Raw genomic sequence first — 24,554 nt, 5'->3', positions numbered from 1 at the left:
ACTCAACCTCAAAACTGCATGAACACATGTCGTTTATTGTTTGCCCTGGTTTCCATGGCAAATAAGAGAGCTTGTTGACTTCAAAGGTAAACAAGAGGCACAAAATGCTTGCAATTTTAATAGGAGAAACAGCAGGATCAATTAGGGCTTTTAAAGCTTTGCTTTAACGCCAAAACTTCATTTTTGTGAGCGCTTAGAACAGTGATTTAACTGATAAAAACGCCCGCCGTAGGCCTGTAATGGCTGCGGGACTCCTCAATCTCTGTCTTTTGATGCTCATATCAAGTCTCTGACCCGCTCCTGCTTTTTTCATTTAAGAAATATTGCTAAACTTAGGACTATTGTCACCAAAGGTGAAATGGAGATGCTTGTCCATGCCTTCATCTCCTCCTAGTTATTGTAACACACTCTTTTCCTGTCTGTCTAAGGCTTCCTTAAATTGCTTTCAAGCGGTCCAAGTAATAAATTCTCCCATATCACTCCCATGTTAAAATCCTTGCAGTGGCTTCCGGTTGGGTACAGATATCAGTTTAAAATCCTCACTTTTACATTTATGTCTTTACGAGGAGAGGCCCCCACTTATATCACTGAGCTTCTTCAGCCCTACTCTCCAAACCGAATCCTTAGATCCACTGATAGTGGTCTTCTGACTATTCCACGGACCCATTTGAAAATGAAAGGGGATCACGCTTTTCAAACCCTAGCTCCAATACGGTGGAACAGTTTACTTCCCCCGCTACACACCATTGACTCTGTGGCTTCTTTTAAAACATGGCTTAAAACACATCTGTTTAGAAAGGCATTTGGGTAATGTTCATGTGTAATATGTTGTTTTGTTTGTTTTATATTCCCATGTGAAGCACTTTTTAATAGCTTCTTGTTTTAAAAAGTGGTTTATAAATAAATTTTATTTATTTACTTAATTACTCAAAAAATCAAGTCTCATCTATATCAAATGTTTTACTCATTTTTGTTGTAAAATGCTTTTATTTTCAAATAAAACTACAGAATGAATTTTTATCATCTTGCAGATAAACCCTAAAGTTAAGCCTCTGCCAATGAATTCAACACTGTGGGTGCTTGCGTAGGAGAGTTTCATGTTTGCCTATAATTAATTGGGCGCTCTCACGACCGCATGAAAAAACATGTAAACTCTAGGAGGGATCTGGCATTTTTATGTTTAATATATTCCCCTGGCATTTGCCAGATGAGGTTGTGAGGCAGCAAATTCCTTGCTTGTACCTTTTAGAGAATCTCGTTTTCACTGTAATAACCCCACGGAGCATGGGCCAGAGGTCAGGCTCACAGAGTCAGGAAACATCAATCCAAGGTGGAGCATCTGGCTGAATCAGCAGCTTTTTGACTTCCTTTAAGTGCAGATAGATTAAATCAGTGAGAAGAAGAAGAAGCAAGGTGCCCTAGGCAGTGAGTGGTTACAGTGGTGATGGCTGTGTGCATTTGTCCCTGCACATGTGTGTAGGTCAGGAGATGACACAAGGAGTTGTTATAATGAAGAGGGTGAGTAGTGAGTGCATTTGTGTTAATAGGCAACAAAATAGCTAAGGCAGAATGTGGAAACTCTACTTACATTTTCAGTGCCCTTATATGCTCAAACACACCTTGGTATGTTTGTATGCACATGTGCTCGTGTATGTGCAAATGATTACTGAGAGGTGTTAATAAGGGCAGCCTGCAGTTTGAGCTGTAGAGAGTTAGACTGGGTTTAAAAAAAGGTTTATCCTCGTTAGCACCGTGTGATAATTGCCATCACGTTTGGAGGTGTTTGTCATTGGTTTACGGTTTTTCTAATTTTGGTGCCTACTGTATGATCCATGCAAATGTGTTTTCCTTAATACATATTTGATTAGTTTTATTCTGCACCACATATGTAATATTTTTTTTTTAAATGAGAATTAATGTCTTTTTTTTTTATTTTGTTTTGATTCATTTATTTGAAAACATATTTGATTATCTAAGTTCCTCAGAATCTCACACTACATGAGAACTGTCCTTGAATTTTGGCCATGTTATTTTTAAGCAGCAAAAATCTATGAGAAAGCAATACTCATGTCTTTGTCTGTCTGTGCTGGAGAGACAAATCTATTTCATTTTTGCTTTTTGTAAATTCAGCTGATCTCTATCTCTGCCCTTGTAACTCTTTCCGATTTATATACGCAAGTAAAAATTGCCTAAGTTTCCCCCTCTCATACGATTTTATGAAGGCATACACTCTGGCTTTCTTTCTTGATATAAAAGCCCTTTTCTCTCTTGCTCTTCCAGCCCTATCTGATCCGGATGGAGACCCCTGTCGGAGGACCTACTGTGGACGGGGTCGACAATGTGTGCTAATGGCAGAAACTGGCCGCGCAGAGTGCGTTTGCCAGGAAAAATGCCGGCCCTCCTTTGTGCCGGTGTGCGGCTCAGACGGCAGATTCTATGAGAACCACTGTGAGGTTTACCGCACTGCCTGCCTGGAAAGAAGACGGATCTACGTGGTACACAGCAAGGACTGTTTCTTTAAAGGTACAGATTTAGTGCTACACTGCTACACTGACACTGCAGAGGGCTGCCACACACTGTTAAAAAAATGACTGAAGTTATATATTTGAAGTTATATTTATAAAAAAAAAAGTCTATTTAACTTGGATATTCTATTATAATTAATCAAAATAAATTACAAAGGCATTTAGGATGAAGAAGATATAGAGGACATATGTGTGCCCATGCTGTGATACTGCAGCTGTTTGTCAAAATTATTTTCCCCCCAAAGTTTGATAACAAACAAACTAACAGCTTGCTGCATGTATTTGTTTTTCAGGGATATTTCAATTTTACGTCAGTCTTTTTCACATATTTCACCATCTGTTGTTGCTTAAAAAGTCTTAAAGTATTAGGTTTTGTGTGTACCTTTGGAACAGTGGGTTCTTTTTGCAATAATTTGCCTTATCCAAAGTAACAAATAAGAAGGTCACAAAAAGTGTATTTGATATAAAAATTAATGTGGGTGTTTAATGAGTCAAAATGTTATGTGATACTCTGTAACACCTTGTGTTAAATACACTTTGATTAAGTAGTTACAAAAACATTTCTATATAAAGTCATTCATAGTTTTCATATTAATTGAAGATGTGTGATGCGTGTGAGTTTGGAAACTTAACAGTCCCATGTTATAGAATGTGTGAACAAGTTAATGAGCCTCCCATGTCGCAGCGCTGTGCCTTCCAGGTTTCAGCTCAAAGAACCGCACATCTTTGTTTCCAACTCGCCTCAGCACAAAGCTAGTTTTTTAGCTTTGTTAACTCTCTGAAGCTTTCAATCCAGCTGTGCTGCTACTTCCTACAACTCTCTCAGCCTGCGCTCACTCAGTTAAAGGAAGTGCAGCTGATCAGGCATCTCTCTCTTCACACTGAGTGATCATTTCTCATGTCAATATAGCCGAAATGCCCACCTGCTGTTTTTAACTTATGTCAGGATTTTAGCAGTGCATAGATAAAAGAAAAAAAATAGTTTAAATTAACAGGTTACTATGTATTATTGCATATGAAAATATTGTGAAAAACTTTTTTTTATTTCAAGTTCATTGCACATTAAGTGAAATATGTTGTCGTTTTTTTTATTTTATTTTAGTTTTAAAGATCATTATTAGAACACATCAAAAACAAAAATCTGGTATCTCAAATTATTAGAATATTTTATTTTCAGTTTCAGTAAATGAGTTAAATGTAATCTATAGGGTTAAATACCATGGTATTGTCGACTTGTTCAGTACACGCAACAACAATGACAACTGATTTGGGTCCAGATGACGATACCCTCCACAAGCCACAGAAGGTCACTGCTGAAAAGGCTGGCTCTTTGCAGAGCGCTGGATCGAAGCATATTAAATGAAAGTTGAGAGCAAGGATAAATTGTGATAGGAAAAGGTGCCCAAGCAGCAGAGATGGCTTTCCAAGAAGATTCAAATTAAGAACATGTGGCGCTTCACAAGGACTGGACCGAGGTGCACTAACATCATCAGGAAAGTGGCCTCAACTGTCCCTAATATTACGACACTAATCCATAGAGAAGGAGGAAAAGGGAGGAAAAGAACTTTTGATCAATGGTCCAAAGTCCTCTTATCACATGAAAGTAAATTCTGTCTTTCTAGGTCCTAGAGTCAGCAGAGGCACAGAATCGAAGTCCAGGCTGAATTTCCCACAGTCTGTGGTGATTTGGTTTGCCATGTCATCAGCTAGTGTTGGTCCGCTGTGTTTTATCAAGTCCAAAGTCAACGCGGAAATCTACCAGGATATTTTAGACTACTTCATGCTTCCATCTGCTGCAGATTTCCCTTTTCCAGGATGACTTAAGGCCTGCTCACAGTGCTGAAACTGCTACCAAGTTACCTGACCAGAGCCTCTTTTGATTAATTTTAGGAAATACCCTAATGATGAGAGATACTAGATTTCTGATTTTCATTAGCTGCCATAAACATCAAAATTAAATATTACACCTTACGCAATGAATAGAGAATATAAGTTGTTGGGTTTTTTTTCTATTTTAATTAACTCTCTCCAGGCACACCCACTTCCCCATATTCAGTGGTTATTTTGCTCAAAGTCCTTTCTGTGGTCTCTGGTTGCCACAACACTTCCAGTGTGAAAACTCTGGTCTACGTTATCATCATCAACAAAGTCTCACAATAATACAGACTCAGAGACTTGGACTGGAATATACATTTATAACTGAAAGCCTCTGTTTTAGATATATATATAGAGAGAGAGATATACATGTATGAATAATACATTTTCCTGCTGACCCCATCCTCACCAGTGCATTGCTTAGCTTTCACGGCAATTCATTAAATGACGGTCGGCACTTCAGCTGCCATTTATTGAAGGTAATACGCCGATAAGGAATAAGTACTTTGGACGACCCCACTTTAAAAGCTGAATTAACCCTTAAAGACGCTTGTGTTCATTATTGCTGCCAACAACTGAACATTTGTCGTACTTTGCTTTCTTGTCCCTTCACACTTAAATTGGAAGAAGCAAGCAATTATGATGATTTTAGCTCCACTGCTGTTGGCTTTTAAAGTCTGTTGAGATTAAGTGAAATCAAGTGAAATTATTACATGGGCATATTATTTTTTTCTTTTCACCTGGCTTTTTTGTGTAATTTCCATTGTTTTCCACTGCTTACACAACAACAAAAACACTGTTTCACAGCCTCTGTATCTTTGATGTCTCACTACATCACTGTGTATGGCACATGTTTGATCCCTTTTGCAAGTGAAAATTGCCCTCAAATGATATTCTAATACCCGTGAGGGGTACATATGAACAGTCTGAAGGCTACGCTTAGGTTTTAACTTTGGTTTGATGTTGAAACATTTAAACAAAAATCGTCGCATTGACAAGCAAAGCAACTGTTTTGTAGCATGTTGCCAGCTGTCAAGTTCCAGTCACAAACATCAATCACTGTGAAAATTGTGCCGGTTTCTGTCAGCCACCGATTCAGTTGAGATGAAAGGACGAAATCATCTGTAGTTTGGCGCTGAAGGCTGTGGCTCGGGGTCGAGTTTTTCTGGGAAACAATAGCGATGCACTTACACTGGGACAAGGACAGTAGGCATTTTCATCAGGTGCTTATTCATCTCTTCTGTCTGGTCGACTTGGTTAATCATGCTCCTTTCACTACAAGTCAGCTTACTTATTAGGCAGTTGGCCCTAATCACAAAGACTGGCCTCTAAATCATTTATAATTGCACCCTAAAAACTAATTTGATGATCAATCTAATTGTGGAACTTTAACTGAGTTTTGAGTCAGAAGGAAACCAGTGTTGAGCAGTGCAAACATATCATTAACAGGTTTATTTTGCAGCAAATCCTTTCATAATTCTAAATTTTATATGCATTCAATTAGATTATGAAAATGGCCATCCAAACATTTTTCCATAGACGTTTATGCATTATGTGCACATGCACTGACTCAGTCTGTTCCTTCTTTCTCCTCACTACATATCCATGCACTCACAAATCACCACAAGGTTACCTGGGATCACTGGTTCCCTATTGTAAATCGTTTAAATCTTCACTCTTGACTATCTCTCATTAGCAAAATCGCACTCTCAGCATGAACAGTCTGTATTATTATCCAAAGGCAGCCCACTCACTTTATTATGACTTCGATTTAAAGGTAACGGGGCTGCAAACCTGGTGGCATAGCCTCTTTTTTCCCAGTTTTCCAGGTCAGACTAGTATTAAGCATGTTTTATACTCCCTCGGGGCACTAATGTTAAAATAGAAAGCAAAGCTATAGTTATTTTTGAGCGCATGATTTCATGTCAACGCAGCACAGAAACACAGACGCACAATAACTCACACAAACATGGCAGCACTTTCAGGAATATCACATTAGGGAGGCAAGGATTCCTTCCAGACATTACCATGCATAGCTAATCCACATTAGGGGCGTTCAGTTGGCACATTAAGCTTAAACTTGATGTCTGAATGCAACCCAGCAGGAGATGGAAAATTGTGGAAATCGGTCAGATGTTATGGGAATCATGTGTGTGTCTGTACATGTGAAGTCAATATTGCACATGACATACAAAGAAAACATTAGAAGGCACGTCTCTCAGTGGTGTGCTACAGCCATTATTCATAATCACTATTTGTACAGAGCACTGGAAAGAAGCATCCCTGGCGTTGATCAATAACGCTTGAAAACAGCAACACATCCTGTTCTGGTTTGAAGCTCTGCGTCGCATCTCCAGCTGCAGAATGAGACACAATTGACCATTTTCCTCCATTTCTGTCAGGATTTGACTCGGCAACTACCCCAGTCCTCAACGGTTAATGACAATAGGATAAGACAACAATATTATACAGAAGTACGATAATAGTAATATGTGTCTTTCAAATAAAAATGAATAGAGAAAAAAAAAAGATGAAGCTGCAAATGTGCTCATACGCCCCCCCCCCCCACTCAGAGAGTGAGTAAGACACAAATGGATCTCTGGGGACCCCAGAGCAACGTTTTAAGCCACTGACTTTTTTTTTTTTCACAGAATAGGGTGGGGGTATGGGGGGTGGGGGTGGGGGGTGAATTTGCTTTCAAATATGATAAACCTAAAAGCTCAGCTGTGAAAGCCTATTTCTTTCAGCCCAGGGCTAGGGTCAAAGTCACAGTGTCAAATATAGCAAGTAGTTATGCCAGCTTTCGTCTCGTCATATTTGCATGACTGTGATTTTCTCCGCAGAGCTGGTCCAAAGCTCTTCACTTTGGAAAGGGAAAAAATAACTGACCTTTCCTTACTGCCTTCCACTTACAGAGCTCATTTTGTTTATGCATTAAGCTTTTAATAGGTCTGCATGCATAACCAATGGCATCCGCTGCTACAATTACACATGTTACTTTAAGCTAAAGTGGAGAAAAACACACGCAAACACACACTGACACGCACACACACACACACACACACACACACACACACACACACACACACACACACACACACACAAAAGAAACCAAATAATTAAACAGATTTTTTTTTTTTCATTTTATTTATGAGACTTTTACTAGAGTTTCCCAGTTCATCTGCAGTTGCCTGTTTCAGTCACTTACCTGAAATTTGTCATGACTTTAATGAGATTTTACCTTTGTACTCTTTAAAAAGTTTTGTTGTTTTATGTTTGGGGGTACAATTGTATCTTGTAACATCAGAAGTTTCTATGAGCTTCAGAGAAAAAGTTGACTTTTTTCAAGGAGAGAGGTCAACTCTCAACTCTCCTTTGGTTTTATGTTTTTAATTAAATTTTTATCTTATTTTTTCCTCGGACAGTGGGGAAAATCAAGGGAGAATGTTTAATGGCTCAAACTACTGTATACCTGTTGTGGCAAACAGAGTTGCACAGGTGAAGGAGTTTACCACTCGGCTATCTGAGGGTACCCAGATATTCTCTTTGATGCAGCTTGAAGGAGGCTGCAGCTTGCTTCTGGCTTGATACTCAAAAGTGTGTGGTAAAGGATTTGACTTTTTTGACAGACGGCAAAGGTGATTTCAGGGCAGGAAAAAAAAGGATAATAAATGTCTGGATGGGGTTTTTTGTTCTCCCCACTTCTTTCTTTCTTCTCAGCTGATGATTTAATACATATTGGCTAAAAAAAATGTGTATTTGTATAATAACATTAGAATAACAATGGGATTATAAAATGCCACACTCTGAAGTGAATTGATAACTGTTACATACCAGTAAAAGGGACACAACAATGTTTAAACCAAAATCCTATAAAGAGATTTTCATTCTTTCACCTTTTTTATGATAACTTTAATTCTGTTTTCACTGCAGCACTTCTAAGATTAGTCTGAGCTCACTTCAGCTATCCATTTCACAAAGACCCCGCTATAAAATTACCACGGAAACCACAAATGTCTAACGTACACAAGGGAAAGTCAGTTTGTCTGCTCAAGTACGGCAAATAGATAATCGGCTTCAAAGTCAAAACTTGCTTGACGCCAAATGGCTTTAGAAAGGGCAAACTGTCAATTAAAAAGATTGATATACCTGAAGCACTCAAACTTAATAACCTATTTAGATTCAAATTACTAAAAGTACCAGAAGTCATAAAACAGGTTTTCAGTCTGTCATCTGTTTTTTTTTACTTTTTTTTTTTAACTTTTTCTTTTTATAACCATGTGATAAATTACACTCTTGTCAAGTGATTGATCTAATAAAAATGATAACACCTTTTAATAGAGTGGCAGTGCCACTCTTTCGCTGATTTTATTTTCAGAATGAACTACATATAGTAGTGCATCAGAGACAGCTCACCTTAGTTTTCCCTGTGTTTTAGATATCTGTTTATTTATTTTTGGCTAATTTGGAAAAAGGAGATTACTTTGAGACAGAAATGTTGAAATCTGGAAGTGATTATTAAAATAAAATTACACTTGGCATTCACTTAATTCTTTTATTAAGTGCATGATGTATAAATTCAATTACATTTAAAGATTTTTAAAATCTCATTAGCTTTAGAAATCCCTGAATTTCTGAAACAGGCACCAGAAGCACAACATGTTTTCTCTTTCTTCTCCTGTGATGAGTGCTGGACAGAGAGTCGGCTCTTTTCTGACCTTGCCTTTGATTATGGCCCTTTCCCTCTGAAACGATCCGAAAAAGAACTAACACACTTGATTCATCGCTTTCATCTTCCTGATGAGTAGGAAGCTTCTAGAAAAGGCAGTCCAAAGAGACATCTGTTTTCACCAGGTTGTGTATGCCACTCCACAGGGAGGTCTTTAATGTACCTGGTTTGACCACTCTATTATGGACAAGTGTCATTCTGGTGATTCTAAGTTGTGATCCCGCTGACTCTTAGATCAGACGAGCAATGTGGTAGCTTTCAGACTGAAATTAGTGTTGAGTCTCCACTGGGTCCACTAAGCCAGGCGGTTCATAACATTAGTTGCCAGCCCTCACTTGAAATTCCTTGTGGGGAGCCCTGACCCCCCCCCCCCCACCCCATCCTCTCCAGACTGGACACCAGCCAGGTTAAAGTTGATTGCAGAGCTGCAATGATTAATTGATTGGCTGACTGGTCAAAAATTAATTTGCAGCCATTGTGATAATAAACTGCTAGTTTGAGTCACTTATCAAGCAGAGGGGGGAAAAAGGCAGACATCCTCATTTCACCTTTTGAAGACATCAGTACTGAAAATAGTTCTTCAGTTGCTTTAACTAGCCACTTAAATAAAGATTCTCATAAGGGTGCTGATTGATTGATATTTTAGCAATCATCAGTCTTCTTGAGATTCACAAGCTGTTGCCAAATTTCACAAAAAAATGACAGCTACAGTGTTCTTGATATAATGAATTGCTTTGTCTTTTCCTCTCTCCAACCTCCCTTTTAGCCATCTATCAACTACCCGTGTTTGCGGTGTCTCTAACTTTTAGAGCTGCCTCAACCACTCTGATTACTCTTCATCATTCGGGCTCATTCAGTGGCAGCTGTGGTTATTGCATTAGCCATCAAAAGCTTCCCCCGTTTGTCTTTGTACTCCCTCTCTCTCCCTGCAGCCCATGGCAGCACCCTGCCTCCACCGTCCATCTTATTGCTTGCTAACCCTCTACCCCTTCCTGTGACTGCTGCTATCAACTTAGTCACGCAAACACACAGTAGTTTGATCATTCTCACAAGAAGGATCAACTTAACTTGAGCTCCAGGGCTGCGTCTTTAGTTTTATACATTAATCAAGATTATATAGGGTTAAAATTTAATGCCATTAAAGATGAAAAACAAAGTGTAATTGCGGGATGTTCATGACATCTTGTTTTTGTCTTGCTTTCTTTCTGCAAACTCTTTGTTGGATTTAAATTAATATAATTTTCTTTGGTTTATTAAAAAATGGCCAAACAATTGCTGTATAGTAATATCCCATAATGAAATGTACTTATGAGCAATTTGTTGCTATGTCACTAAAGCAGGCTGGAATCTAGAAATTATGTATTGCTGATTCTGATACTAACTCTCCAAGGTTTGTTTTTCTTTGTACATCCATACACTTTGTTTAAACTGCTTATCCAATTCAGTCCCTGTGTGGGTGTGGAGCTGGCCTTCCTTATCGTCACAGGTAGAGCGCACTCCACGCAGAACACCAGCAGGTTCGAGCAATGAACCTTTGTGCTGGGAGGCAACAGTACTGACCACTGTCCCACTTTTCCTCCAACAGTATGTTTGTACTGTCATTAATGACTGACCTACTTGGGTGGTGTGAGCTAATCAGTTCATTGAATACATTTTATATTCATTCCACTGAACCCTATCAACCTACATCGATCAATTCTACATTACAAGGGCACATTTTAGAAACCCAAACTCTTTAACTGAACTGCTCCAGCAGGGATGTAAAATTGTCCATGTCACATAACAAAAGCTAGTCTGGGCTATGTGTAAAACATCCATTCACATACACAAAAACACAAACTATCACCAGCAGGGGTTGCTTTGGCAGGACTTTATTTTAGTTATGGTTTGCTTTTACATGTATATCAGCCAAATTATATCAGCCTTATGTCATCTTGTGCAAACACTTTTTCGTCATTTTGTCTTTTCGCTGCTGCATTCATTCACCTCATTTAGTTGGTCAACAGTCTCCCCTGCGAACAAAGGAGGTGTCTTTTGACCACTGGTTTACCCCAATGTACTGGTGTAGGGGTAATACCATCGACACTCAACCAATGCTGTCTGATATTCCATAAAACCTTCATGGTGAATCAGGCTACACCTGCTGTGGTTAATTGGGTATCTTCCTGTAATTCAAGAGATTTCTGTCTGTCTGTGCTTTTGTTGCTTTGTCCGCCAACACCTGTGACATGATCAAGAGTTTAGCAACCAAATTTGGCACACAGATCTTAGGCACCTGAAGGTTCTTATCTATATCAGGATATCAACAGGTTGCCAAGAAACCACCTGTTAAGCATCTTTTTTTGTTAAGCAACTTTTAAGCATCTGTGACATCATATCCTGCATCCTGTCTTTTTCATTTCACAGCTCCAACATCCGCTTTATAGCCACAAAAGTGTAATTTTGAGTGATATTACATATAGGGGATATTATATTGTCTTCACGATGTCTAGCAACAGACTAAAAAACATGAATGGTACCATTTTCATTTCATGGCTATTAGCTCCAATAGGCCAAATAATACTGTAGTGTAGGTATGTATTAGTACTAGTAAATAATTGTAGTAAATAATGGCTTTTCATATTATATATGCCAATTTAAAAACTAAACCCAAAACTATCATTGTTTTGTTTCATTAGTTAACAAACATAATGACAAACTCAAAGAAAATTCTTTATCTGATATTCCAATAATTTTCTGTTGCAAGTTACAATTATTTTTGCCTAAACAGTCGTTTGGATGAATATATGTCTTGTTTTTGTTCCTGTATTTTGTGTTAATTTTGCATTTGTTTTAATGGCAAAATCAGCTAAATTAGTACTAAATGTTCATTATAACATTATAACATTCTTTCATTAGTTTTAATCATTATTGATTTTTTTTTATTATTTTTGCTTTATTACAAGCTTCATCTTTAATGTTTAGTAGATGCTCAGGTTTTTTTTTGTTTGTTTGCTTGGTGGATTGTTTTTTGGTTTTGGCTTTTTATTTTTCACCTCTCTTATGTAGATGCCTACTCATCCTTTTACGTGGACTCTCTCTCTCTCTGAAACACACACACACACACACACACACACACGAAAATGACGGTACACGCTTCTGTCATGACAAAAAAAAAAAGCAAAAAGCAAAATAATCTCTTATGAAAGAGAATGTTTATTCATGCCTAAGAGATTTTGACATGCTTGTCACAACACTGCCATTGCCTCTCACTTTGCCTTTTCTGTGGTGCGCTATACTCCACAGCACCACAATGGACCTCTTAAATCACTTGCCTGGCTTTAGCTGCAGACGTGTGCTGCTCAGCCTGGCACATGCAGTTTGGATATATTGATAATTTAAATCCGAGTTGGGAGTAAACAAATTGTGATGGGCATCACAATTTGAAATTCTTTTTTTTTTTCTTTTTTACTGCTTCTCACCATAGATGTATAACACACACACACACACGCACACAGCTTTTCCCTCATTTTGCCTTGTTGAAGTAATTAAAAAATCCCTAATGTGGGTTTTGTTCAGGGAAAGCCATTTTGGCATTCTGTCTACATCTTGTAGCATTAACAGGTGGCACTGCATCATTTTTGGAGCTCATCATCGACATGGTCTGTTTTTATTACTGTTCCTAACACAACTTTTTAAGAGCTGTTGGCAAATGGCTCTGAACAACTGAGAAATTAGAAAGTGACAAATGAATTCATTTGGCCCATCCCCTTCAATTCAGCAATCCTTTCATCAGTTTAATGGCTGTATAAATGGAAAACACATATGGCTGCCAGTGTTTCTAGCCCCAAACTTTGAAACTTGTCTGATCTGTTTTTGATGAAGTCTCGTTTCATTTACTAACAAGTGAGATGAATATCTTTTGCTCCAGTTTAGACATCATTTTAATGTCTGTATGATAATTAAATATCAGTTTAATTCAAATAACTCTTCCTAGCAATATAGTGCCATTCATAGTACACACACACTGCTCTCTTTCTGTGTCCATGCAGATCTATTTCATTCCCCCTTAAACAGCCTGCCCTCCCCACTCTTCCTCATAGACCACTTTCCTCTTCTCTATCGTTCACCCTCGTTTTTTTTTTCTTGTCATGCCCCCAATATAGTGCAGATGGGGATTTGAGTGACTCTGTCAAGCTTTTAACTGCGTTCCCGGTCTGTGTTAAATTGGTTCAGAGCTTAAGTAGAGTGTGAGCCTGGAAAATAAAAAAATAAAAATACAAGAATCACCTCGAGGCAAAGTGACCCTGGGAAGAAAAAAAAATCATATACACTCTTCATTCTTGACAAACACAAACACTCGCACACACAAACACAAACACATACAGAGACATAAACTAGGAGTGTAAAATGGATGTGTGGCTTGGTTCACTCCTAATCCATTGCAGTGAGTGCAAAGATCTTTACCTTCACGTGGAAGTATTTGTAGCTGCTTCACACAATAGGACAAGGTCGTCGGCGTGCCATAAAATTAATCTGGTGGGCGCAATGCTATCACGTGATGGATAATCTGATTAGACTTAAAGTATTTGATCACTTCTGTGGACAAGTTAGCTCAGATAACTGTCTGGGGACTGAACTATAAGGGTTCTTAACTCGATTAAGATATATTGTTACATGAATTTATATAAATTTCAGTATTATTGGTGGTTAACACATTCACTTTACACGCACAAGAGCTCTAATTTGAAACCATGAGGACACAAACATAAACACAGAGAGTCACAAGTGTACTTCGATTGCCGGTCCCAAGCCCAGATAAACGTGAGGATTGCATGAGGAAGAGCATTCAGTGTCAAATCGAACATGCGGCTCTATCGCTGTGGTGATCCACTGGGAAATAAGGGCGCAGACAAAAGTGCGCCAATTATCACCAGACTACTTACGTTTGTGCACAAGAAAATTGCAAGCTTTTGTTTTTTTACAGAACCACTTCAGGCAAAGAGACCCTAGAAAATTTATAATGTTAAAAATAAGAGTATCATGTAATGAGAGCAGCAGTTTCATAATCAATGCAATCCCAAAGATAAAACTTCATCCAGTCTCACAATTTTTTTATGCACTTTGTAATCATTTCCTGATTTGGACTGTAATAATGACAACTTACAATCAGCATTTTTAGTGCAGCGTGTGACTCATTTTCCTACTTGCTCCTGTGCTCAGATGTAGGTTATCACATATTTACGGTTACGTTTTCTCAAGTTCACATCAGTTCTTTCTACTTGAATGATGCACACAAATGCACAAAAAGTGTTAATGAATTATTTTTTGTTTACTACTTTCTAAATCTAAAAGAATACAGGTGCACATTTCATCCTTTTTTGGAGGATGCACTTGCTTTTAACAGAGTTTTTACAGGAGGTCCTGTTACAGATTTTTAAGCATCTGGACAGCGATCTTGCTGGAAAGAGATGACTGAACAGTGCCTCCACTGCCTTGTAACACGAGTTGTCAGATTATATACTTCCACCCTGCCAGTTGAACAGTTTGACCAGAGGGCAAAGAACGAGCCCAGATTGACAACTAGCGCAGCTCAGTGTGCTGCACCAACTGATTTGCCAGCTCTCGAGATGACTGAATGATCAACTGAATGACTGCCCAGCTTCTAGCACAGCCCTCTATTTCACCACGACACTCAAGCTACTTGCCCTTTGAGTACTATTCTCAATGCAAAGACTGAAAATGTGCTCCCTTAAAAAAGGAAGAAGTTATATCTCAGAATCGTTCCTTTAAAAACAAAAAAAGAGTTCTGCAACGCATTTAATCCCAAAATATTTGAATAGTTAAGATTTCATTGATTTGTTCATTTAGTTTGAAATAAAAGTAAATGAAATATTTCAAGTGGACTTAACCTGGTACATGTAATATATAATATTACTGGTATTTTCAGTGTTTGAGCCAGTTGTTAATTTAAATATAATGTGTAATATAGGTGACGCTTAATAGTAAACAACTGCATTTAATTTGTAGTGATCCATCTACATGCAAGCCTTCCACCGAAACAACCTAAGAGATTATATTTAACAAAAGCCTCTTTTTTTGGATTTTGCTGCATTGAATAAACATCTGTTCTGTTTTGCTGACACCCAAATTTGTGATAAAAATAAATAAATAAACATACTGTTTTGAAAGCAAGGTGGCCTCGCATGCCGTTCTCCTTTGGGAGCAGCAAGCTTTCCACCCGTACATTTTTCATGGTCATTTCATCCGATCAACAAAAGTAGCTTGTGTTACCCTGATTTATTGAGTGACACTGTGCCCTTGGTGCTCATTATTAGCATCTCAGTACCACGGGGCCTATTTGCATCATTGACTCACCATTCTACCATAAGTCGCTGACTATGGAGAGTGCTCTAATTCTAAGATCCAAAGGGAGTAACAACCCCAGCAGCTGCCTCGGGAAAGTTATCAGTCCGTGTTATTGTTTTCAAGCTCATCCCACAAGATTTCCTCAGAGAACCGGAGCAGTATGGATGGATGCTGCTGACCTTTTTTGTTTTAGTGCCTATGTTACAGGTGTCACTGCTGCTGGCAGGGAATAATAGTATTCTTTTGAGGTGATACTCCATCTGGTTACAGTCCCACTGCTGTGTCAATACCTGATGGGATGATGAATAGCCCTTCTGCTGATAAAGAGGTTGTTAATTCATATCCGATGTAGGCTTGGTTAGCACGGGGGGTCTAGCCTAGGGACCCTTACTGGATACAGAAGCTCTGATCAGCCGTCGAACCCCCAACCTGAAGTTCCAAAGGTGTGTGATTGCATCCCATTTTAAATCATCTTTCACATCTCTTTAATTCCTTTTAGATATATAATTTGTTTTGTGAATCGCCCAGCATGTCTTGCAGCAGATATACTGGGTAATTGTGTTTCCCTTTAAGTTATAAATCTGACTTTTATCAATCAAGAATGTTGCAAAAATTTTAAATTTGTTTGTTTTTTAGTGTGTTAATTGAGATAAAAGACAAAACATGCAGGTCTGGCAGCGAGGGCCGGAATATTTCAGTTGCATATTACTTGTGCACAATGCTGGTGGCTTTGTGGATGCAGCATTTGTGAAAAATGTCTGTGCAGAGTGAAAGAAAACTCTGATGAGCTTCAAGATGCTTCTACTATTTGCTGCAAGCTCTTGAATCCTGATGCGCAGCAGATTATATACCAGATAATGAATGTAAGAACAAAAATACATAATTGGAGTATAAATACTGTATATTTTGTAGTTATTTGTAAGTTCAGTGTTTCTTTCTTGGTTTAGCAAGCTTTTAAACCTTAACTTGGAACGAATAAATACATAAACAAATAAATAAATACATAGTTTTGCTTTTATAAAAATCCTAAAAGGATAAAATTCAAGCTCCTAGAACTAATGATTATACTGACCTTTATGTTCAAATGTCTTTGCGCGTTTCCAGTATGTTGTCCAGGTGCAACCTAATTTGGAAGAAAAAAAACTGCAAACCTCATCTCCTACTCAGGTTTTCCATTTTGTTTAGTAGGAACACATCATGCCTAAAACCTGTGCTGTGATTTAAATAGAGAGTATTCCACTGGTATAAATAAAATACACAACCCCTGAAATTCTCGATGCACTCCCAAATCCACAGATTTCCTCACAGCTTTCTCTTATTATTTCAAGTCAGCACAGTTCACAGTTGATTATCTATTTTGCTGAGTGTCAACAACAGCAGCACTTCATTTAAAGTCTAAGGGATAGAGAGAATTTATCTTCCAAATCAAATCAATTATGCAAACTGAAAGAATACATTCTTGAATAAAATAGTGTTACTACAAAAAGTGGGGGAGCATTAAAAACATGTATTTTTGCTGAGAAGGCCTGCTTCAGACATGACTCTGCTGCTTCTTCATTCACCGTGAAGAATCTAGATCTTTCATATTCTTTATATGACATTAGATATTTAGTCTGTGGGTGATTGAATTGTCAGAGCCTCATTCATTATCATGCAAAACAGTTGCATTATTCAATTGTACTGCGTGGTAATGTGAGATCTTCTCAGTGATGGCTATCAGTTCATATCAATTAGTCACTGCACTTCAATGGAATTACTTACAGCTGGGTGGAAGAGGAGGACTGCTTATTACTCATGACACTAATTCTGCAGTTTGTTTGTTTCCCTCCTTTCACCGCTCGCTCACTCGCAGTCATTTTCTACATTTTAAACATTTGTCTGAGCTCCTGATTAGAAGGTCCATGTCACGCTAAAGGCCACTTCATAAAACATTTGTCTGCTCAAGTGGTCCACACGTGACGCTAGTGTGACAAATGACTGTCTAATCACTGAACTCCTATTCCACATAGTTCACTGCTAAATAATTTGTTTGCGCAGACCCTTGTTTAGGATTTAACACAGCTCCACTTGCTTATCCCTTCAGAGTGTGCGTGTATGTGTGGAATTAATAGCTAAATTAACATTATTTCCCTTCCTCGAAGACAGGGCCTACTTCTAGTGCTGCAAGCTAGTTGCGATCCTCAGTTTTAATGAAGAACACCTCTAGTGTTCCATTTCAATTCAATTCAAAACAAGGAGGTCCTGTTACAGATTAAACAGAAATGCAATGTATTGACTAGAACATAATATAGAGTTAAGTTCATGAGTTATGAATGTATGAGTTACAAATATTTGCAGTGCTTCCCCTTATGCCATATTTTGTTTCCCATCATGCTGTTTAATTTTTTCCATTGTTTGTTGTTACCTCATGCAATGATGGCAGTTCCCCTGGCAGACGATAACAGCGACTCTACGGGAACACTTCAGATGTTTTAATGGTCCTGTTATCTTGTTAGATGTAGTTATTTGGATTGTGGCCGAACCTGGCGCCTGCTACCTTATCTGTGCAAAAACGCAGGGTGTTATTGTTCTGTGTGTAAGCTTAGGTTCACAGGCAGAGAGGCTGATAATTGAAATCCTGAGTGGCAGGTCACTTTCATGGTAAACAAACACTTCATACTTGAGCTTCAGTAATTGCTTTTGAAGAGTGGCTCCCGTGTTATGCTGGAGAAAAATATATATATTCACGACTTGCAAAATTACACACACGCTGAACACACATAGAAAACAAATCCACACGCAGCTCTTTCCTGCAGGATCATTTGCCATGGAACAATGCACTAGTGGTTGGCCTGGGAGCTTCAATGACAGGGCAAATACACTCTTCCTTCCCTAACTAACATGCACACTGGATTCTGGGCCCCAGAGCTCAAAAAGTGACTTCCATCTCTGCCCTCTTTTCTAGCGCAACCTGCGCAATGGAGCAACCACCCCTGCAGCTACACCCGTGTCTCTCTCAGCTTCTTCATTCACGTGTCCCCAGAGCTGCAACCTAGCTCTCCAAGCCCTCCACTCATTCCTCTTCTTTTCCCCCTGCTCTTCTCCTTTATACTCCTCTCTTTCCACTCTTTCATCCTTCTGTCCTCACCAGTTATTCGCTCATCCACTTCACTCTCCATCCCCAAGGCTCCATTCTGCTCATCCATGTCCTTCTCTTTGCTTTTCTATAAATTTGCTCAACTCTTCTTCTCTCTTTTATACCCATCCATCCAATCTCCCTGTTTTCTCTCTGTGCTTTTGGTTTTATTTTAATAGACCAAACCTCAGTGGATAGTGTTCTGAATCACATTTTCAGCCTGTCTTCAACCTGTGCCTTTTTAATCAGGCCTTGATCTAACATTACTGATTCTGAGCTTTTCCTTCAAGAAATGTTTGTATTACTAAAATTTAATTCTGCCTCAAGTGATGTCTATTCCTCTGACTTTTCCTCTTGTGTAGGTCTCTAGTCTACTGATGATATTCTTTTATACTTTTTATATGATTTCTGCTCTGTACTTTCATGCACAGTCCTTCTCCTTTCCTCATCCTTCCTATTTCCTTTCTTCATTTTGTATTCTTAAACCTCTTAAACCTTAAATTCTTAAACATCCTGTTTGGTATTTTTAAGCTAAACAGTGATACATAATGTGTTCTATGATATAAGTTACATGTTACATTGGACATCTTTTATTTGTGACTTAAAGTGAGCAGAATGAGAGCAAAATCTAGTATTGTACTTTCTCAGTGTTTTTCATAAATCCATCCCTAAAATATCGCTCTTTCTATCACTGCTTTCACAAGAACCTGTGTGTGTGTGTGTGTGTGTGTGTGTGTGTGTGTGTGTGTGTGTGTGTGTGTGTGTGTGGCGGGGGGGGGGGGGGGGGCTGGTTTGCAGGCTTTGATGGAGTTCTATTAGGGTAGATATGGCAGCTTTCTGGAAGAAAATAGTGTATATTTAATTCAACATTCAAATAAAGAAACACATTATTTATCCCCAAGGGGGCAATTAAAAGGACGGAGAGCATCAAACATGCACAAAAATAAAAATAAAGTCAATATACTGTATATATATGCTGTAAATGTAAACCAATTTAACCATTTTATATTGACATATCAAAATATATTGATATAAACAGGAAACTATTCAATTCAGCTTTTAAAAAAGGCTGATTTACTACCCAGCACTAACCTCAGCTTGCATTTACTTATGTATTTATTTTTTGTTACTGACACCTTGAAGGGAAGCCCACTTAATGGCTGTCCTCTGTTAAATCCCAATCCGTCCTCCAACCAGCCTGCAATAATCTGTCTAACACAAAGAGACACTCCATCCTTTGGGGTAGTGTTTCAGGCCACTGCGCTGCTTCTCCAAATAGTCACAGCTGCAGAGAAGTATAGTATTGACATTAACCTGAAATATCATTGTTTGAGTAGTGAATTGAGTTAATATACTGTGAATGAGTGCGGCTAAGATGTCTTATTGAACATGAGCAGATTTGGACTAGCGCGCACTGACTAGAACTAAGCATTTGCTGCAGGGCCTCGAGAGACTACATAATGCATGGATAATAATATACGTTACAAAACCATTTTTATGGGTTTAAACGGAATCATTTTTTATATGGATTAAAGTGCACTAGGTTTTAAAAAGTACATAAACCACCACATCTGCAGAAGTGAACATATGCTGTGATGCAGTAGATAACATTTCAGCCACTCCTCAAAAAGTATAATTTTACTGAGCTGCTGCCAGATAGTGGATAGGGTATCATTAGCCCTAGTTATGGATTCAGTGTCACACATTTGAACCTGCCAATGTCAACAATGCCAAATGGGTGCAAGATGACCTAAATAAGATAGCTATATCGTTAATTAGCTGTTTTTACCCAGCGTGGTTTCTTTTTTCCTCTTTCTTTTTTGCGTACACACTACTTATTTAATCTTACTGGACTTATTTTAAGGTGTAGTAATTAAACCTTTAAGACCTACCATAGAAGTCCGCCAGAGCTTATATTTTTACATGCTGTAGTGCCATTTTTGGGAGCATTTCAACTTGCTATACATCAATACAACCATTATAGCCGAAATTTTAATAATATGTATGCATTAAGTGCATAGTAATTACATTAATTGCAAAAAGAGTGCAATAAACTACAAGAAAATTTAAAATCGTTTTTGTTTTTTTAACATATATTTCTTGTCAGAGAAATTAAAGAGGCTTATCCCTCAAAACTGTAAATACAAAAAAGTTGCACAAAATAGTTTCCCACCACAGGAAATTTATTTTGAATGTCTTCATAGTTTTATTTTTGAAATACATCAATTTTTATATACTGCAGGAAAAACAAAAATAAATATTATAGTGCAAATTTGCAAATAAACAGCATGCGCATCAAAATAAACTATTTCCAGCAGTGCAATTTGACTTCTAAGCATCCCAGAAACGACACAGAAAGTCATAAAGTCAAACATAACTTTTAAAAACATTAGTATAGGCTTACAAAGCCCTGATGGTAAAAAAAACTACATTTCCGCGAATATGACGTCACTTCCGGTTTCAGGCAGGCAATGGCGGATGTGCGATAATTGATCTATTCCAGCATAGGAAGTGTTACGAACAGCTGATCGGATCGGCAAAGCATGTTTCTGGAATATTATGTTTTTGTTGCTGCAAGTGCTTTTTATGCAATTTTTGCAAAGCTATATGTGGAAGGAAACCGTGACCTAGGGCAAGCTGATGGCATAAGATGTAAGTACAACTCCTCCGGTTTCATATGCAAAAGAAATTATTGCGCTAGCTTATGTGGTTGCAGTGCTACCGGGATTTAAAAATAGTTATGCAAAACAGAGCATGCCGGCTCTGACCGGCTTTAAAGGGTTAATACCCCTAAATAAGTTCAGTAATTATTACACCCCAAGTAGCATAATGTGTTGTTTTTTTTTTTTTAAGTTTCTTTGACAGCGCTGGGGCTTCATACTCTCAGTATGATCTTTTAAGGCAATAATCCGGCCTGCACGCCCCACAGTAGTTCTTTGAAGCAGTCAGCAGGGAAGATGTGCCCCTGACTGAATGCACAAGGTGCTTAATTACTCAAACAGGTGCTTGCTACTCAGGCAGGATTGATGCTTCAGGAGCACTCAATTGAAGCCCATTATCAATAACAGGTTGTGAATCATCCCTTAGATCTTCTGATTTAATTTTTGCAACACACTGGGATCAACAGTGTTAATTAGAGATTTACAGGAAAGTAGGGACATCAGAAATAAATGTGAGCATCTGGTGTGATTAATTTATCACATATTCTCAAAACAACGACTCGGTGCACTTTTCCTTGTCCCTGGTTGAAGCTTAAATGACCAATTCATATCATATTAAGAGGTACTAAACTCCATGGCTCTCTTGAGATGGTATACACATGACAGACAATAGCAGATATTAGCAGGTATGAAAAAAATGAGGTGATAATGTCCTTTGTTTTAAAGCTAATTACGTGTTTACACTGACCTTCTGTGGGATAGGTTAATATAAAATGATGTGCACACACAGGAACTTGGAGCCAGCATAGACAGCCTTGTATTTGCATTCACAAATTTGCACAAAAACACACAACTACACACATTTTTCTAATGCGATTACCTCAGCAGACATTTATAGACTCAGTTAATCTAACAGCAGGAGCGGTTCACCTTTCCATATATTTGTGTTTAATTCCAATTAAACCTGGGCTGTGGACAAACTAATTTTCTAAACCAATTACTCTGGAAGCAGATAAAATCCATACGCAACCTTTGGACATTTTCACCGAGAAATTCTTTAACAAAAATAAAACCCAGATATAAAAATCTCCTGGTAAACCAAACCTCCTGGTAACATGTCTGCAATAAACTACTGCTGACAGTTGTCAGATTTATATGTGTAGGAGGTGCAGCTCTGCCTGACAGCCTGCAAGTCAGTCTTTCTTAGGCTAAACAGATAACAGAGGTAAAACGAAATGCCCTCCGGGCCCCATATCAGTAACTATTCAATATGGCTTAGTAGATACAGCTGTTGCAGGAGAGCCTTTGCAGCTGTTCTAACAGGTTCTGTTGGGTTCCTCCAGTTTGAATCTGGTGAAATCTACACAAGAGTGCTTCTAGACATAGTGTGTATAGTTGTGTGAAAAAGTCTTGAGTCAGCCCTCATTTCTTTCTATTTTGCTTGTAAAATGGGGAAATAGGTGCAGCATTTTATTGAAAAGTGCAAACATACATGGAAATACAGCATAGTGTGGAGGATGTCATAAGGCCTTGAGGCAATCAGATGTAAAACACAATATTTATGAGTGTTTTAATTTGTAAATTGGTCATATTTGACCCGAACACGACAGAAAGGTTAAGACAAAAAATGAGCTTTTACAAAGTGAATATTCCATATGTCCATCTGTATTCTGCATCACAGACTGGACTTTCTTAGACACGCGTTCTTGCAGTTTTTCTATCCAGGTGTGCTTTTACTGCAATGGGAGTGTGTTTGTTGTCAGTATTGTAATACTGAAACATGCCATTCGGACACTTTCCAGATGGTAACGCTTTATGGGTCAGTATCTCGTGCTACTTTTCCGAGTTCATAATTCCATCAGATTGGAAAAGATCCCCAACATCACTGACTAAAATACAGCCCCGGCCCACGACCTCTCCCCTACATACAGTATAGGTGACAATTTGAATGAAAGAAATCAAATTTGGATTCGTCACTCATGAGACAAGTTGCCACTGATTTGCAGACCAGTTTTAATGTATTTTTGGCATACTGTACCTCAGCCTTTTTCCCCCTTTCCTTTCCTTAAGAATGGCTTCTCGACACCACGCTTCCACTAAGAAGATTTCTGATGAGATTTCAGCGAACAGTAGATGGATCCATTGAAGCGTCAGATACATCTCTCAGGTCTTGTGTCAGGATGAATTCATACTGTAGATTCAGTGACAAGTAGATTAACAAGCTAAACAAAATTTCTCTTAAAAAATACAAGGACTGAATTGGAAATTAGTGGAAAAGTAGCCAATGGCCAAAGAAAAAACTTTGAAATGCCTTCAGAAATCGTACAGAGGTGACTCAAGACGTTTGCACTTTACTGCATTTAAATTTAAATTTCTTTTGATTTACATAGATTTCTCACTATTTTGTCATATAATCAACTTAAAATACGGACAAAAGCTTTAATATAAAGATGGTTTTGTATATAAGATTCTCACTTTGCTTTACTTTTGGAATGCATTCAGTGTTAAGATTTAGTTCTGCAGTCACTTCAGTCAACAATGTTTAATCCTCTACACACAACCACTCTGAAACATGGCTAACATGAGAAAATATTGTAGCATAAATGACTTTTAATGCCATTCTAAAACCTGGCAGTATCACATGAAAACAATTTTACCTCATATGCTGATTGTACCGGAGCCCTGGATCAACTCACATTTGTTATCAAGACTTGTTTAAAATTTCAATGAATTCACTGAACATACTATTTGTACACAATTCAGTATTTTGGGGTCTTTACAGTTTTATTAACCAATTTATTTGGGGAAAGGCTATGACTTTTTTCAGATTTCAAGAGACTGATTTTTTTTTTTAAGTGATTAAGACACACCTTCAAAATCCTAACTCCTAACCTATCACCACCCCTGGAGAGGACCCGCAGAGCCCCTTTAGCTACAATCCTTTGATCTACAAAGCCAAGAGCATCCTGAAGCAGTGCCTTTCCCTGCCATTGGACTCCTTCTGGAGAAGCCTAACCTCATGGTGCAGCTCCCCTGCTGGTGTGAACCATAGATCTGCTGGATGGTAGATCCAGGGCTTTCACCTCAAGGGATAAAGGCGGATATTAATGTGGACACAAGTCCTCACATGTGGGTTTTTATGTTTTTCAGTGTTCTAATATTTTGTGTTAAGGAAAGGACTATTGCAAAATGTATGTGGCCTTTTTGAAAAAAAAAAATGCTGTATTTAACCTTTAAGCGAAGTGCAGAGTAAGCTCGCTCACAGTGTCTGACAAATTTATAACAATAGATCCTTCAAATAA

General features: G+C 38.2%; 1 protein-coding gene across 3 annotated transcripts in view; it reads left to right on the top strand.

The window, feature by feature from the left end:
• The window catches only part of fstl4 (follistatin-like 4), a 225,043-nt gene that overhangs the window by 92,574 nt on the left and 107,915 nt on the right, over positions 1-24,554 (top strand). For all 3 annotated transcript variants that reach the window (XM_004561753.4, XM_012922011.3, XM_012922010.3), the window contains one exon: positions 2,281-2,523. In XM_004561753.4, the coding sequence (XP_004561810.1) occupies positions 2,281-2,523 (243 nt within the window). The remainder of the gene's footprint in view (positions 1-2,280; positions 2,524-24,554) is intronic.

The sequence above is a fragment of the Maylandia zebra genome, linkage group LG10, assembly GCF_041146795.1.
Source record: "Maylandia zebra isolate NMK-2024a linkage group LG10, Mzebra_GT3a, whole genome shotgun sequence".
In the NCBI taxonomy this organism is placed as follows: domain Eukaryota; kingdom Metazoa; phylum Chordata; class Actinopteri; order Cichliformes; family Cichlidae; genus Maylandia; species Maylandia zebra.
This window is presented reverse-complemented; position numbering and strand designations above follow the sequence as displayed.